Below are 16962 nucleotides of genomic sequence, written 5' to 3'. Positions count from 1 at the left end.
ACCGACTTTAGTATCGTCTGCAAATTTACTCACCCACCCTTCTGCGCCTTCCTCTAGGTCATTGATAAAAATGACAAACAGCAACGGCCCCAGAACAGATCCTTGTGGTACTCCACTTGTAACTGAACTCCATTCTGAACATTTCCCATCAACCACCACCCTCTGTCTTCTTTCAGCTAGCCAATTTCTGATCCACATCTCTAAATCACCCTCAATCCCCAGCCTCCGTATTTTCTGCAATAGCCTACCGTGGGGAACCTTATCAAACGCTTTGCTGAAATTCATATACACCACATCAACTGCTCTACCCTCATCTACCTGTTCAGTCACCTTCTCAAAGAACTCGATAAGGTTTGTGAGGCATGACCTACCCTTCACAAAGCCATGCTGACTATCCCTGATCATATTATTCCTATCTAGATGATTATAAATCTTGTCTCTTATAATCCCTTGACATAATGTTCTTTGCCAAGGAAAATAAATGATTGTGTTCATGAAATTTACAAATTATACCTCTGTTTCATTATAGCAAATTTCTTTTCCCACATTCGATTTGTTCGATCCAGTTGTTTATTAAGGCTAAAAAACAAACATACTTAATTAATGAAAGAAAGAAAGATAAACCTATTCAAGGCTATAACTATTCTCTAGTTCTTTGATTATGATGAGACAGATAGCAATAAACAATGTTTAATTCTCAGTAGGTAATGTTTTCAAAAGATACCAAGATCATCTGTGGCATTGCTCACTAAGAGGCTAAATGTTTGTGGAGAATGGGCATTAATATGACCTTAATTAGTCTTAAGGTGAATCTTACATTGAACAAATTAAAGAAGATTAATGAGAAACAATAAAATTGTTTATAATTAGTCCCTGGATGAAATAAATAATGTTTGCCTACTCAATACAATTAGAAATAAATGAAGTATTTCCCTGACTCAGGAAACAATGTATAAACAACTACTTGTATTTATATACGGTCTTTAATGTCGTAAAATAAATAAGCCTTTGCAACATAAAAGTTCAGTATGTTTGAAATTCATTATTTGCTTTGCATAAAAGCATCAGAACAGCATATTTCTATTTAAACGTTATTCTGACAGCAATTTCACAGCAATATGCAACAGTGAAAAGCAGCAAAAGCTAGGAAGAACCTATTTCCATGACCAGAGGGATAAAGGGTAATAATAGAAGATATATAGTTAAAGCAATTGGTAAAACCGAGAATTGCGGAGAAATTCTTATTGCCCAGAGGATGGAGTCTGGAATACTTGGCCTGAAAGGGTGGCAGAGGCAGAAATCCTCAACTGTTATCACATTAAAAAAGTTCTTGATACTCATGTGAATTGCTGGGACTTAGAAAACTATTAACTAAGAGTTTGAAAGTGGGATTATGCGGAAAGTTGATTTTCACAGACTTTATGGACAGAAGGACCTCCTTCTGAGCCATAAACTTCTATGATTGCATAATTCTTCCACATTAATGACACATTTAGCCATTCAAGGCAATTTTGGTGTGAGGGCCAGGTAGGACAGCTTTTGTTCACTTTGGAGCTTGTTGTAGGAAAGGATAGTGTGGAATTATGCCATTATATGTTATTCGGGAAGATTAGATTCATGCAGGAAACAGCGCAATTATTTCATGATAACTTCTAAAATGCGATTTCCGGTGGCGGCCATGGAGTGAGTTGTCGCAGATTTGGTGGCTCCTGCTCGAAGTGGAATTGCTTGGTCCTTTTCACCTGATTTAAGGGTTTTTGCTGGTGTAAGGTGCATGAGCACTGAGAAATAGTTGTGCTCTGTTGGTGGAACTGGTTTATGGCTTACCAGACAATGAGTGTAACGAGTAAGAGGCAGCAGCCTGGCTGAGAGATTATTTGTGGTACGACAGAGGAAAAGATGGTGTAGGGTTCTTAGGTGGTATTTCCCGCCCAGTGGCCTACTGAGCAACTGCTGGGCTTTTTGAATGCGAAGTTCCAGCAGCAGAGAAAGGAGGTCGCAGAGGACTTGGCGAAGGTGGTGGAGCCGCTTAGGGCGATGATTGATTGAGAGAGTGCAGCAGAGACTGGAGGTGCACGGTCAGATGCTCCAGAAGGTGAAGAAGGTGGTGGTAGAGCATGAGGAAGCAGAGATGGTCTCATGGCTGAGAGCCAGAAGAGGTGGTGGGAGAACGTGAAGGACCTGAAGATTCGTTCCAGGAGACAGAATCCCCAGATTGTGGGGCTGCCTGAAGGGATTGAGGCAACAGAGTATGTGGCGAACATGTTCAAGAAGTTGGTGGGGGAGGGGGACTTTGACTGCTCCCCCCCTCCTGAGATGGATCAAGCGCACAGGGTGGTATTCTTTTTAGAAAATATTTTACTGAAGCATTTATAATTTTAACATTTAAACATTCGAAACAACAAAGCGGTCCGACGCACGCAACAATATCACAATAACTACCCAATTTCCCCCCCGCCCTACCTCCTGACTGCCCGTATATTAGATTCCCTATCCTTATTCTACAATGCCATGCTCCCCCCCCCGCCCCCCCCACCCCCCCCCCCCCACCTCCTCCAGCCCCCCTTCTGCTGACGGTCAGTTTTCCTTAAAGAAGTCGATGAACGGCTGCCACCTCCGAGCGAACACCTGAATTGAACCTCTTAAGGTGAAATTAATCTTCTCCAGCCTGAGGAACCCTGCCATGTCACTGACCAACATCACTGACTTTGGAGGCTCCGAGTCCCTCCATCCCAGCAAAATCTGTCTCCGGGCCACCAGGTAGGCAAAGGCCAAAACGCTGGCCTCTCTCCCCTCCTGGGCCCCCGGATCTTCCGACACCCCAAATATTGCCATCTCTGGACTCGGAGTAACCCTCCCTTCCAGGACCTCTGACATGACGTCCGCAAATCCCTGCCAGAATCCCCTCAGCTTCGGACACGCCCAAAACATGAGTACGTGATTCGCCGGGCTTCCCCCACACCGCCCACATCTGTCCTCCACCTCATCAAAAAACCTACTCATCCGGGCCAGTCATATGAGCCCTATGGACCACCTTGAATTGGATCAGACTAAGCCTGGCACACAACGAGGATGAATTGACTCTCCTCAAGGCCTTTTCCCATAGTCCAACTTTCAACTCTCCTCCCAACTCTTCCTCCCACTTCCTCTTCACCTCCCCGATTGAGACCCCTTCCAACTCTATCAATTCCTTATATATTTCCAAGACCCTCCCCTCCCCAACCCCTGTTTTTGACATCACCTTATCCTGTAGTCCCCTTAGAGGGAGGCGAGGGAAGCTTGGAACCTGCCTCCGGACAAAGTCCAGTACCTGTAGGTACCGAAACCCGTTCCCACCCGTTAACTCAAACGCCTCCTCTAATCTCTCCAGGCTCAGGAAACCCTCTTCAATGAAGAGATCACCAAATCTCTCAATCCCTGCCCGCTGCCACCTCCTAAAGCCCCCGTCCAGCCCTCCCGGAACAAAACGGTGGTTGTCACAGATTGGTGACCATACCAACGCCCCCTCCAGTCTCATGTGCTGCCTCCATTGCCCCCACACCCTCAGAGCTGCCACCGCCACTGGGCCTGTGGAGTGCCGAGTCGGCGAGAACGGCAGAGGTGCCGTTAACAAAGCCTCCAAACTTGTACCCTCACAGGACGCTGCCTCCACTCGCTCCCACACCAAACCCTTCCCCACTACCCACTTCCTAAGAGCGCACAGGGTGTTGAGGAGGACGCCGAAGGCAGGGAGAGCTGACGAGGGCAGTGGTGGTGTGGCTACATTGCTTCCTCAACAGGGAGATGATACTGGGGTGGGTGAAAGAAACAAGAAAGTGCACCTGGGAAGGAAATGTACTGATGATCTACCAGGACTTGGGTGCAGAGTTGGCCAAGCAGCAGACTAGCATCAATCAGATCAAGGCTGCCCTCTACAAGGCAGGAGTGAGGTTTGGGGTGTTGTAGCTTGCTCACCTGTGGCTCACACAACAGAACCGAGAGTTCTATTTTGACAAGCCGGAGGAGGCGAGTCAATTTATGAGAGACCATGGACTGGGAGGTGTCTATGGACATTGAACTTTGGTGAATTTGGGTCTGCATGTCGGGCGGCTTGGTGTATTTAATGTGTGTGGGTACGGAGTTGGTAAGTATGCTTTACTGTTCTTGGGGTACTGAGGGTGAAGGGTGGCTGGGGGGGTAAGCGGAGGTCTCGGGTGGGGCAACCATGCTTGCTGGTTGGCTAGTTAATGGGAGTGAAGTGGGAATTCGGTCTGTAGAGGGAGGGGGAATGTGTGTTTGGGTTTTCTTTTTCTGTGTTCATGGTGGAGAGGGAGGGGGATGGGGGATGCTCACGAGGGTGGAGTTAAGGTGGCGCAATTGTTTCAGGGGAGATGGCGGCAGACATCTTGGAGAGGGCCCGAGAGTGAGCGAGGCGTGGAGCTCGGGGAGCTGGTTAAGGCGGGGTATGGCTGATCTGTGAGGGGGGTGGTGGTGAAGAGAGCCCCGACCTGGTTGATTATGTGGAACGTTCGAGGTTTGAATGGTCCGGTTAAAAAGTCTTGCGTTTCCACGCATTTAAGTGATTTGAAGGCAGATGTCATGTTTCTTCAGGAGACGCAGCTGAAGCTGGGGAACCAGAGAAGGCTGAGGACGAGTTGGGTGGGGCAGGCGTTCCATTCGGAGTTGGAAATGAAGACCAAGGGGTGGCGGAGCTGATCAATAGAAGGGTGGCTTTTGAGGTGGGGAGTATTGGGGATAGGTTTGTGATAGTGAGTAGGAAGGTGAAAGAGATGCTGGTGGTGCTAGTGAATGTATATGCCCAAAATTCAGACGATTTGGGTTATCTGAGGCGGGTTTTAGCAAAGATTCTATACCTGCACATGCTCCGGCTGGTTATGGGGGTAGATTTTAATAGGTTTGACCGGTCGAGTCCCAGGTCCTTATGGGAAAGGAGCTGCAGTGGTTCATGGAACGGATTGGGGGGAGGGGGTTCCCATGGCGATTTGAGAGGTCGGGGGGGGGGGGCGGTTCCCATGGCGATTTGAGAGGTCGAGGGTGAAGGAGTTTTCGGATTTCTCACACGTGCACGGGGTGTACTCCCGGATTTATTTCTTTTTCTTGGATAAGGCGCTGCTGGTGTGGGTGGCGGTTTAGAATATTCGGCGATTGTGGTTTCTGACCACGTGCCGCATTGGGTGGACTTGTAGGTGGCGAAGGGGAGGCTCAGTGGCCGTAGATGAGGTTGGACGTGAAGTTGTTGCTGGATAAGGGGGTTTGTGAAAGGGTGAGGGTGGCCACCTGAAATTATGTGGAGCAGAATAAGACAGGGGTGGTTTCCGCCTCCATGTTTTGGGAGGCGCTGAAGGCGGTGGTAAGGGGGAAATTATATCAATTTGGGCGCACAGGGAGAGGGTAGAGCGGGCTGATACGTTGAGTTGTTGGAGGGCATTCAGAGGGTGGATCAGAGATATTCGGTGGTGCCTGAGGAGGTGTTGCTAAAGGATGGTCTCTGCTAATGGAGATGTATAATGAGTTGATGTTGAGAGGGGAGCTGACCCCCACGCTGTCTCTGGCTTTAATGTCGCTCATCCTGAAGAAGGACAAAGACCTGGAGCAGTGATGTTCCTCCCGCCCGATCTCATTGTAGAATATAGATGCGATGTTGTTGGTGAACGTGCTGGTAATGCAGTTAGAGGACTGTGTGCTGGGGGGTGATCGGCAAAGACCATACAGGGTTTGTGAAGGGGCGGCAGTTGTCTGCGAACATACGAGGTTGCTTAATGTTATAATGATGCCCTCGGAGGGTCGGGAAGTGGAAGTGGTTGCGGCAATGGACATGGAGAAGGCGTTCGACTGGGTCAAGTGGGCATATTTGTTTGAGGTGTAGGGTGGTTTGGGTTTGGCTAGTGATTTGTGGATTGGGTGCGGCTGTTGTATAATGTGCCTAAGGTGAGTGTTCGACTAACAAGGTCAGTTTGGATTATTTTGGGTTACATCGGGTGACAAGGCAGGGGTGTCTGCTCTCTCCGCTGCTCTTTTCCCTGCGATTGAATCACTGGCAATGGTGCTTGGGACTTGAGAGAGTGGAGGGGTATTAGGGGAGGGGGTGTTGGAGCGCCGAGTTTCTTTGTACGCGGTGATGCACGATCAATTACACAAAGACAAGAATTGAATGCAACTGAGGCTTTATTACACTAAGATGTGTGGCCTCCGACAGCAGCTAGCGAAATGGCTGCTGTATGGGGAGCACACATATTTATACTCCACCTACTGGACGGAACCAGCAGGCAGGGAACTACCCCCGTACCTGTAGTACAGGGCCTTACCACAAATCACCTAATATATACATCAGTGGTGACTACCACATTCACCCCCTGTTAAAATTGAGTCCGGCAGGGGTGGTGGAGAACTTTATACAAGTACATGTTTTAACTACAGAGAAAAAATGGAGTCCCGATCAAGTTACAGGTTCAGTCGGTCCGGAGGCTTGATCTGCCGTTGGGAGCGCCGCAGTGGTGGCGGTGATTCCGGTGTTGGTCTGGTCCTCGGTGACTCTTGGAGCGTGCCGAAATCCTCGTCATCCTCGGGCGTGGGCAGGGGGAGGACGGATTGTCCTGGGGCGGGGGCTGCAGTGGGGTGCGCCGGGGTAGGGGAGGGTGGCGCTGGGTCGGAGAGGTGTGTGTGTGTGGAACCAGCTGGTGCCAGGTCCCTGAGGGAGACAGTATCTTGACGGCCGTCGGGGTATGCTACGTAGGCGTACTGCGGGTTGGCGTGGAGTAGCTGTACCCTTTTAACCAATGGGTCTGCCTTGTGGAGTCGTACGTGCTTCCGGAGGAGTACGGGTCCTGGAGCTGCAAGCCAAGTCGGGAGCGACACCTCGGAGGTGGACTTCCTGGGGAAGGCAAAGAGACGCTAATGGGGTGTGTCATTAGTCTCAGTGCACAGGAGCGACCAAATGGAGTGCGGTGTGTCGGGGAGGACCTCCTGCCAGCGGGAGGCCAGGAGATTTCTGGACCGTAGGGCCAGCTGGACTGCCCTCCAGACCGTCCCATTCTCCCTCTCCCCCTGCCCATTTCCCCGGGGGTTATAGCTGGTCGTCCTGCTCGAGGCGATACCCTTGTTGAGCAGGAACTGACACAGCTCATCGCTCATGAATGAGGATCCCCTGTCACTGTGGACGTAGGCAGGGAAGCCAAACAGAGCGAATTTGGTGTTGAGGGCTTTGATGTAGCACGGTAGCATTGTGGACAGCACAATTGCTTCACAGCTCCAGGGTCCCAGGTTCGATTCCGGCTTGGGTCACTGTCTGTGCGGAGTCTGCACATCCTCCCCGTGTGTGCGTGGGTTTCCTCCGGGTGCTCCGGTTTCCTCCCACAGTCCAAAGGTGTGCAGGTTAGGTGGATTGGCCATGATAAATTGCCCTTAGTGTCCAACAAATTGCCCTTAGTGTTGGGTGGGGTTATTGGGTTATGGGGATAGGGTGGAGGTGTTGACCTTGGGTAGGGTGCTCTTTCCAAGAGCTGGTGCATTCGATGGGCCGAATGGCCTCCTTCTGCACTGTAAATTCTATGATAATCTATGATGACGGTGGCAGACGTCATATCAGGGCATGGGATGGCGAAGGGGAATCTGGAGTACTCATCGACCACACTGAGGAAGTACGTGTTACGGTCGGTGGAGGGGAGGGGCCCTTTGAAGTCCACGCTGAGGCATTCAAAGGGGCGGGAGGCCTTCACCAGGCGCGCACGGTCTGGCTGGTAGAAGTGCGGTTTGCACTCCGCTCAGACCTGGCAGTCTCTGGTGATTACCCTGACTTCCTCGACGGAGTAGGGCAGATTGCGGGCCTTGATGAAGTGGTACAAACGTGTGACTCCCAGGTGACAAAGGTTGTCGTGCAGAGTCCGGAGTCGGTCCACCTGTGCGCTGGCACATGTACCTCGGGATAGGGCATTGGGGGGCTCGTTGAGCTTACCGGGGCGATACAAAATCTCGTAGTTGTCGGTGGAGAGCTTGATCCTCCACCTCAAGATTTTATCGTTTTTGATCTTGCCCCGCTGTGTGTTGTTAAACATGAAGGCTACCAACCGTTGGTCAGTGAGGAGATGAATCTCCTGCCGGCCAGGTAATGCCTCCAATGCCGGACAGCTTCAACGATGGCTTGGGCCTCTTTTTCAACGGAGGAGTGCCGAATTTCGGAGGCATGAAGGGTTTGTGAAAAGAATGCCACGGGCCTGCCTGCCTGGTTGAGGGTGGCAGCCAGAGCGACGTCTGACGCATCGCTCTCGACTTGGAAGGGGAGCGTCTCGTCGACTGCGTGCATCGCGGCCTTGGCGATGCCGGCCTTAATACGGTTGAAGGCCTGGTGAGCCTTGGCCGTTAGGGGAAAAAGAGTGGATTGGATGAGTGGGCAGGCCTTGTCCACATAATTTGGGACCCACTGGGTGTAGTAAGAAAAGAACCCCAGGCAACGTTTGAGGGCCTTGGGGCAGTGGGAGTTCCATGAGGGGGCACATGCGGTCGGGATCGGGCCCCAGAACTCTATTCTGGACCACATAGCCGAGGATGGCAAAGCGGTTCATGCTGAACACGCACTTCTCCTTGTTGTAAGTGAGGTCGAGAAGAGTGGCGGTGCGGATAAATTTGGCAAGGTTGGTGTCATGGTCCTGCTGATCGTGGCCACAGATGGTGACATTGTCAAAGTACGGGAAAGTGGCCCGCAGCCTGTACCGGTCGACCATTCAGTCCATTTCCCGTTGGAAAACCGGGACCCCGTTGGTGACGCCGTAAGAAACCCTGAGAAAGTGGTAAAGGCGGCCATCTGCCTCGAAGGCAGCGTATGGGCGGTCCGTCTTATGGATGGGGAGCTGGTGGTAGGCGGATTTAAGGTCCACAGTTGAGAAGACCCAGTACTGTGCAATCTGATTGACCATATCAGATATGCTGGGAGGGGGTACGCGTCGAGCTGCGTGTACCTATTGATGGTCTGGCCGTAGTCCACGACCATTCTGTATTTCTCCCCAGTTTTCACCACTACCACTTGGGCTCTCCAGAGCCTGTTGCTGGCCTCGATAATGCCTTCCCGAAGCAGTCGCTGGACCTCGGACCTGATGAAGGTCCTGTCCTGGGCGCTGTACCGTCTGCTCCTGGTGGCGACGGGTTTGCAATCTGGGGTTAAGTTTGCAAATAGGGAAGGTGGGTACGCGAGGCCGTACACAGTAAGGGGTGGTAGGGGCCCGCCGAATTTCAATGTTAGGCTCTGGAGGTTGCACTGGAAGTCCAGGCCGAGTAGTAAGGCAGCGCAGAGGTTGGGGAGGACGTTGAGGCGGAAGCCGGTAAACTCCACACCCTGAGAGTGGCTATGCAGTACCCCCGGATCGCCACGGAGTGGGACCCGGAGGCAGGGAGATTCTCTGATTGGCGGGGGGTACCGTGAGGGAGCAGCGCCTTATCGTATCGGGATGAATGAAGCTCTCAGTGCTCCCGGAGTCCAGAAGGCAGGAGATCTCGTGCCCATCGATTTTCACGTTTATAGAGGCGGTTGCTAGGTTGTGTGGGCGAGACTGGTCAATCGTGACCGAGGCGAGACGCAGCTGATCGTCAATGGTGGCAGACGATGGGGTGCCCGGGGGGGAGGGGGGGGGGTCATGGGTCCTGGTATGGAGCAGGGTCATCAGATTCATATATGGGGTGGGAGACCAAGAACACCATGATAATGAAGGCCCACAAAAGCCTGCGAGCAGCAAATCCTCCACTCATTCTCCCACAACGGTCAAGATTCAATCCCCCCCTCCCACCCTGAGAATGTTTGTGTTGTGAAATCACTGCCCGAGGGTGGCATGGTGGCTCAGTGGTTAGCACTGCTGCCTCACGGTGCCGAAGACCCGGGTTCAATCCTGACCCCAGGTCACTGATCGTGTGGAGTTTGCACATTCTCCCCGTGTCTACGCGGGTTCCACCCCTACAACCCAAAATGATGTGCAGGGTAGGTGGATTGGTCACACTGAATTGCTGCATAATTGGAAAAAAATTAGTGGGTACTCTAAATTTAAAAAAAAATTACTGCCACCGCCTTTAAATCCAAGATCAGCAGTGAAATTTTCTGTTCCTGAGACTAAGGGCGCGACCTTCCGGAAAAATTTCCAAGTGACATAGTGAGCGGGAATTGCCACGTGTTTCCCGGCGCTCGGTCCGGCGAGGCCGGCAACACTATCCAACGTTAATTGCCCACTTAACGAGGCTTCACAGGCTTCCCGTCCCGAATGTCGGCTCGCCAGCTGATTCGCTGCGACTGCGCTCGGCAATGTTGTGGAGGACGCAGTAGGCTGCCATGATGCGGGTGACCCTCTCAGCGTCATACTGGAGGGCCCCTCCAGAGCGGCCCAGGCACCTGAACCGCATCTTCAGGAGGCTGAAGCAGTTCTCGATCACACCCCAGGTCACCGCTTGGGCGTCGGTGTAGTGATTCGTCGCATTGGTCTGTGGCCTCCGGATAGACGTCATCAACTACGACTGCAGTGGATAACACCTGTCACCCAGGAGCCAGCCCCCCAGCTGGGGGGGCGCCTCAAACATGTTAGCAATTGTAGAATATGCCCCCATCTGGTGCCCCCCTATAAGGGCTACTGTGCACATTGCCCTTGAGTGGGCCACGTGATGGCCCGCCGGCCGGGGGGGGGGGGATGGTATGGCAGAGTGTGGGGTGCGGGGATGGTGGGGTTGAAGATGGGGGCTGGGGTGGTGGAATGGGGGTACCCAAACTGCCGGTGTCACTCTGCAGAACCAGGGGCCAAGGTGGGTGGTCAGTGGGGTGCGCAGCAAGGTGGCTACATTGCAAGCTGCGGCAATGGCGGTCCGTGCATGGACATTGCCCGAGTCCCGTAGGGGGTCACCCTGGCCACATGGCCCGTTTCCCTGTCACCCATCTCCACCGGCCCTGGCAGGCCCCCCTCCGCCACCTCACTCCAGCAAGTCCGGCCAGTGTCCAGGCCAGCAGCCCACGGTCGCACCTCTCCGTGTGCCACCTCCTCTCTCTCCCTCTTCGGCCATGGCGCTAGTTTCACAATTTTTAACAGCACAAGTAAACTTTGATGTCGTGAATTTGACCCATTGGAGGCGGAGAATCGCGGAGGCCCTGAAGAATACCGGGTCGGGCCCACTAATGGTATGCAAACGGCGTTTACTGTATGTGACTTCTGGAATGCATCGACGTCGCTGTCAAGGCGATGGGGAACTGTGATTTTGGGTGCAATCAGCACACAGACGATTTTGGCGTCGGAACCGATTCTCTGCCCAATCGTTTTTCCCACCCCATATATGAATCTGATGACCCTGCTCCTGATCTTGATAAAGCAATTTAGAATTGAAAATTGACTCAAGTTTAAGTTATAATGTTTATTGATACTATAATACCTCTGTCTGATTAACACTTTTATAGGGTTATAAAAACAGCAGTGTTTTAAATAAATTTCTGAATGGGTGTTTTCTTTTCCCCTCAGCATTTTAAAACTTTCTATTGGGGGAAAAATATCCAAACCTTCCATACGGTCAATTGGTTCTGTACACAGTGCATAATGTTTGAATGGGCATGCAAGGGGAATGAAAGAAGCAAGGAGGTCATGGAAGGGGCATGAAGGCGGCCTAAATTCAGAATGAAGTCGGCCAAGTTGGAAGCGCAATATGTGCGCTCGCTACCGGCACCCTTATCCTGTGCTGGCAAAGATTGCTGGGAATGGGGGCAGGCTGCGGTGAGAATCCTGGAATCGGGCCTGAGCACATTTGAAAATTCCTTTGAAGCCAGCCTAATTCCACAAAAATATGGGCTTAAGTCTCTGCTCAGTAGTTGACACGGCAATATGATCAATAATGGTTGCTTGCCATATGGATGAAAAAGTGAAAAAAATCTTAACATTTGATGCTGAGGCTTCAATGTGTTGTCCTACTGAGCTGCATTCATCACATATCATTCTACATACCTCTCTATGAGCTGATTTTGAACTTTCCCTAAATCTGTACTAGCTTGGTCTGTGCCTCTCGGCTGCACCTGCGAAAAAATTTGAAAATCAAAAGCAATTGTTTTCTAACAATTTATTTTAAATGTTTGCAAGCTACATCTATAAATTTTCATTTTTGTAAAATTAGTAATATTAAAGCACACACATCATTATTGGATTTACAAAGACATTTTGGGAGAATATTTTCTCTGCATACTTCTGTAACAGAAATGGAAACTTATTTTTCAATACACTTGTCATGCAGTACACATTGGAAATGTCTCCCCTTTATTCCGAAACCAAACCCTATTAAATCTATTAATATCAATTATATGTTTCTTTACCTCTCCCACCACTGGGCAAACTTCCATCTCTGTGCTCACAATTTTCTGCATTGAAGAGATTTCTATTTGTTGAGCCAATTGAGATTCCTTTTCTTTTAAGGTTACTTCTAGCTCTTTAGCAGTACGCTCCTGCTCTTCCATCTGTATTGAAGGAAAGAGTGGACAGTGAAATAGTGAACTTAGAATTATTCTGATGGAGAAACAAAATTAGCTATCAGTGCAGGACAAGGAATTTTACAATGTGCTACTGTTAATCAATTGATATAATATACAAAATGAAACATGGGTTGTAATGCTCCATTTACTTATAATGCATGAGTGGCGGAGAATGCTTTGTGACATAAGGCTTGGAGGAGAACTTGCAGATGATAGCATTCCTGTGCATTTGCTGAACATTCTTAATTGTCTTTAACTGAGTGCATTTTAAGAGTCAACCGCATTGCTCTGGATCTGGAGTCACATGTAGACCAGGTAAGGATGGCCCTAAAGGACATTAGTGATACAAATGGGTTTTTACAACAATTGATAGGAGGCAATGGACTTTTAATTCCAGATTCTCATTGAATTATTGTCACCATCTATTGTGGTGGGATTCAAACCCAGGTCACCAGAGCATTACGCTGGGTCTCTGGATTAATAATAATAATAATAATAATCGCTTATTGTCACAAGTAGGGTTCAATGAAGTTACTGTGAAAAGCCCCTAGTTTTCACATTCCGCCACCTGTTCGGGGAGGCTGGTATGGGAATTGAACCCACGCTGCTGGCTTTGTTCTGCATTACAAGCCAGCTGTTTAGTCCACTGTGCTAAACCAGCCCCTGGATTACTAGTCCGGCACTAGTCCAGCAACAATACCACGATGCCATTGCTTTCCCAATGAACATATGAATGTCTGATTTAGGAGCAGGCGTGAGCCATTTGGCCCCTCAAACCTGCTCTGCTATTCAATAAGATCCTCACTGACCTGATTGTGGACTCAACTCCACTTTCCTTCCTAACCCCAATAACCTTTGGCTTCCCTTGTCAATTAAAAATCTATTTAACTCAGCCTTTAAAATATTCAATTACCCTACCTCCACTGCTCTCTGGGGAAGAGCATTCCATGGAGTCATAGCCCTCTTAGAGAAAACATTTCTCCTTATCTCCATCTTAAATGGGAGATCCCTTATTTTTAAATCCCCTAATTCCAGTCTCTCTCACAAGGGGAGACATCTTTTCATCATCCACCCGGTCAAGCCCACTCATGATTCTATATGGGTGGCATGGTAGCACAGTGGTTAGCACTGTTGCTTCACAGCACCAGGGACCTGGGTTCAATTCCAGGCTTGGGTCACTGTCTGTGTGGAGTCTGCATGTTCTCCTCGTGTCTGCGTGGGTGTAGCACCGTCAATATGACGCGAGGCAGGTTGAGGTAATGTCAATTGAAGGCTTTATTAAGCAGAACCTTATCCCCAGCAACGTGGTTACAGAATGCAGCTGCTGAGGGAAATGGAGGGAAAAACTGGGTTCTTATACCGGCATTTCTGGGTGGAGTCCAGTAGGTGGCAGATCCTATTAGGACCTGGCATCTCTCCACCAATAGCCTGTCGACACGTGGTGTACCGTATTACCCCTAATACATACCACCACAGTGGGTTTCATCCGGGCCCTCCGGTTTCCTCGCACAAGTCCCGAAAGACGTGCTGTTAGGTGAATTGAACATTCTGAATTCTCCCTCAGTGTACCCGAACAGGAGCCGGAATATGGCGACTCGGGGCTTTTTACAGTAACTTCATTGCAGTGTTAATGTAAGCCTACTTGTGACAATAAATATTATTATTATATTCCATTTGCCTTCTGGATCACTTATTCTGCCTGCATATTAACATTTTGGGCGCAATCCAGCGGCCACGGAAACTGCTTGTTGCAGTGCAGTGTGGCTGTTGAAAGCCGGGAGATCCCGCTCCCTGGATCTACGCAGCTCGCAATGCCTCGCGAGGTTCAACGTAATCTCGTGAGATGTTACGATGTTAATCCTGCCCACAATGGGCGGGATCACATTTTAGCAAATCTGCTTATCAGAGCGAGACAGTTAGCCTCACCCTAATGTGCAGATTCCCGAGGTACCTGAGGCTTTGGGATTCAACCCCTTCGCCTCAGAGACCACGGGTGAGTGCTGTTCAGCACTGGTCCCCATTAGTGGGGACCAGACAGAATGACACTCATGGGGGTCTCCCAGGGGGTTGGAGGCCCCCAGCTGCATGCTCTTTGAGCAGGGTGGTGCCCTGGCACTTCTGATGCCACTGGGGCACCCTGGTAGTGCCAGCCTAGCACACTGGCACAATCCCAGGTCGGGGATTGTTTTGGGGCTTCGGAGATTGGGACAAAATGGTGTCCTGATCTTGCACTACAATGCGGATTTCCGACTCTCCACTGTACAAAATGGGGCTATATGTGGCCTCGGCTGCACGTTTCCCATTCAGGCCCCTTATTCAATGTGAGTCGTGTTCAATAGCCTTGTGTTTTTCAGCACTGTGAGTGCCCCTTTGGGAGAATCGTGCACTTAGTGTTCATGTACCAGGACACCGAGATCCCTCTGCACCTCAGAGCTCTGCAATCTTGATGGGCCGAATGACCTCCTTCTGCACTGTAAATTCAATGATTAAAATAATATGCTGCTTTTTCGTTCTATCTTCTGAAATGAACACGTTATACTCCATCTGTCAAATTTTTGCATACTCACCTAACCTATTCATATCCTTTTGTAGCCTCCTTATGTCCTCTTCATAACTTACTCTCCTAGCAAATTTAGCAACCATATGTTCTGTCATTCAAGTCATTAATTTTTATAAGGCCAAGATGGAGTCCACACAGAGTAGTTCCAAACAACTTAGTTTATTTACAATAACTACAATAAGTTGATAAATGGCTGCTACCTCCGGGCAAACCCCTCCACAGAGCCCCTCAGGGCAAACTTTATTTTCTCTGGCTTGAGAAACCCTCCCAGGTCACTCACCTCCCGCATAATGTCGGCAAACCCCTGCCAGAATCCCCCAAGTTTCGGACACACCCAGAACATGTGGCCATGGTTCGCGGGCCCATACTTATCCTCCACCCCTTCAAAAAACCTGCTCATCCTAGCCACAGTCACATGTGCCCTGTGGACCACCTCAAACTGGATAAGGCTAAGCCTAGCGCACAATGAGGATGCATTAACTCTCCTCAGGGCATCCTCCCACAGTCCAGCCTTCAGCTCCCTACCCAACTCTTCCTCCCACTTACGCTTCACTACCCCTATCGGGCTCCCTCCCAGTCCATCAGTTCTTGATAAATTTCTGACACCTTCCCCTCCCCCTGTTCTTGACACCACCTTATCCTGGAACCACTGGGTGGCAGGTAAGGAAAGGAAAGGACCATATCTGCCTCAGAACAAAATCCCTCACCTGCAAATTCCGGAACCCATTCTTGATGGGCAGCTCCAATTCCTCCTCCAACTCCTCCAAGCTCGGAAAGTCGCCATCAATGAACAAAACCGCAAACCGATCAATCCCCACCCGCTGCCACCCCCAAAACCCCCCATCCAGCTTCCCCGGAACAAACCGGTGATTTCCACAAACCGGTGCCCAAACCGAGGCCCCCTCCAGCCTCAGGTGCTGCCGCCACTGTTACCACACCCTGAGGGCTGCCACCAGGGCTTGTAGAGTATCTGGCCGACGAGAATGGCAGAGGTGCCGTTAACAGTGCCCCCAAACCCGTGTCTTTACATGAGGCCGCCTCCATCCGCCCCCATCCCGACCCCTCCACCACTACTCATTTCCTGACCATCGCTACGTTCGCAGCCCAGTAATAATTCATGAAGTTCGGGAGAGCCAACCCCCACCCTCCTTCGACTCTGCTCCAGCAGCACCTCTGCGGGGCCTCACCTGCCCAAACAAACCCTGAAATCACCGTATTCACCCTCCCAAAAAAAGCTTTGGGAATAAAAACAGGAGGTTCTGGTACACAAACAAGAACCTCAGAAGGATCATCATCTTCACTGTTTGCATCCTTCCCGCCAATGACAGCGGGAGCACATCCCACCTCCTAAAGACCCCCTTCATCTGTTCCACCAGCCGAACCAAATTCAACTTGTGCAGCTGCTCCCACCTGAATGCTAAAGTACCAAAAGTTCCCCTGCACCACCCTAACCGGTAACTCTCCCAATCTCTTCTCCTGCCCCTCATCTGGATCGGAAAGACCTCGCTCTTCCCATATTCAACTTATACCTGAGAACCGGCCAAATTCCTCTAAAAGCCCCATAATACCCCCAATACATTTCAACGGGTCTGAAATATACAGCAGCAAGACATCCGCATACAGCGAGACCCTGTGCTCTACCGCACCGCACCCCCCCCCCCCCCCAACGTAGTATCCCCTGCCAGTCCCTTGACGCTCTTAGCGCCATTACCAATGGCTCTAGACCCAAGGCAAAGAGCAATGGGGAGAGTGGACATCCCTGCCTCGCTCCCGATGCAGCCTGAAATAATCCAAGCTCAAATGGTTTGTCCGCACACTCGCCACCGGTGCCTGGTACAGCAGCAGACCCAATCCACAAAACCCTGCCCAACCTGGCCCAGAACCTCCCACAAATACTCCCACTCCACCTGTTCGAAGGTCTTCTCGTGTCCAT

General features: G+C 50.5%; 1 protein-coding gene across 3 annotated transcripts in view; it reads right to left on the bottom strand.

Annotated features, from left to right (window-relative positions):
- c6h10orf67 (chromosome 6 C10orf67 homolog) overlaps positions 1-16962 on the bottom strand; it is a 411757-nt gene that overhangs the window by 61928 nt on the left and 332867 nt on the right. For all 3 annotated transcript variants that reach the window (XM_072508488.1, XM_072508486.1, XM_072508485.1), the window contains 3 exons: positions 12314-12454; positions 11952-12019; positions 514-579 (listed from right to left, as the gene is read on the bottom strand). In XM_072508488.1, the coding sequence (XP_072364589.1) occupies positions 514-579; positions 11952-12019; positions 12314-12454 (275 nt within the window). The remainder of the gene's footprint in view (positions 1-513; positions 580-11951; positions 12020-12313; positions 12455-16962) is intronic.

This window comes from Scyliorhinus torazame, chromosome 6, assembly GCF_047496885.1.
Source record: "Scyliorhinus torazame isolate Kashiwa2021f chromosome 6, sScyTor2.1, whole genome shotgun sequence".
Classification (NCBI taxonomy): domain Eukaryota; kingdom Metazoa; phylum Chordata; class Chondrichthyes; order Carcharhiniformes; family Scyliorhinidae; genus Scyliorhinus; species Scyliorhinus torazame.
The sequence above is the reverse complement of the archived record's forward strand: the minus strand, read 5'-3'. Positions and strand labels throughout refer to the sequence as shown.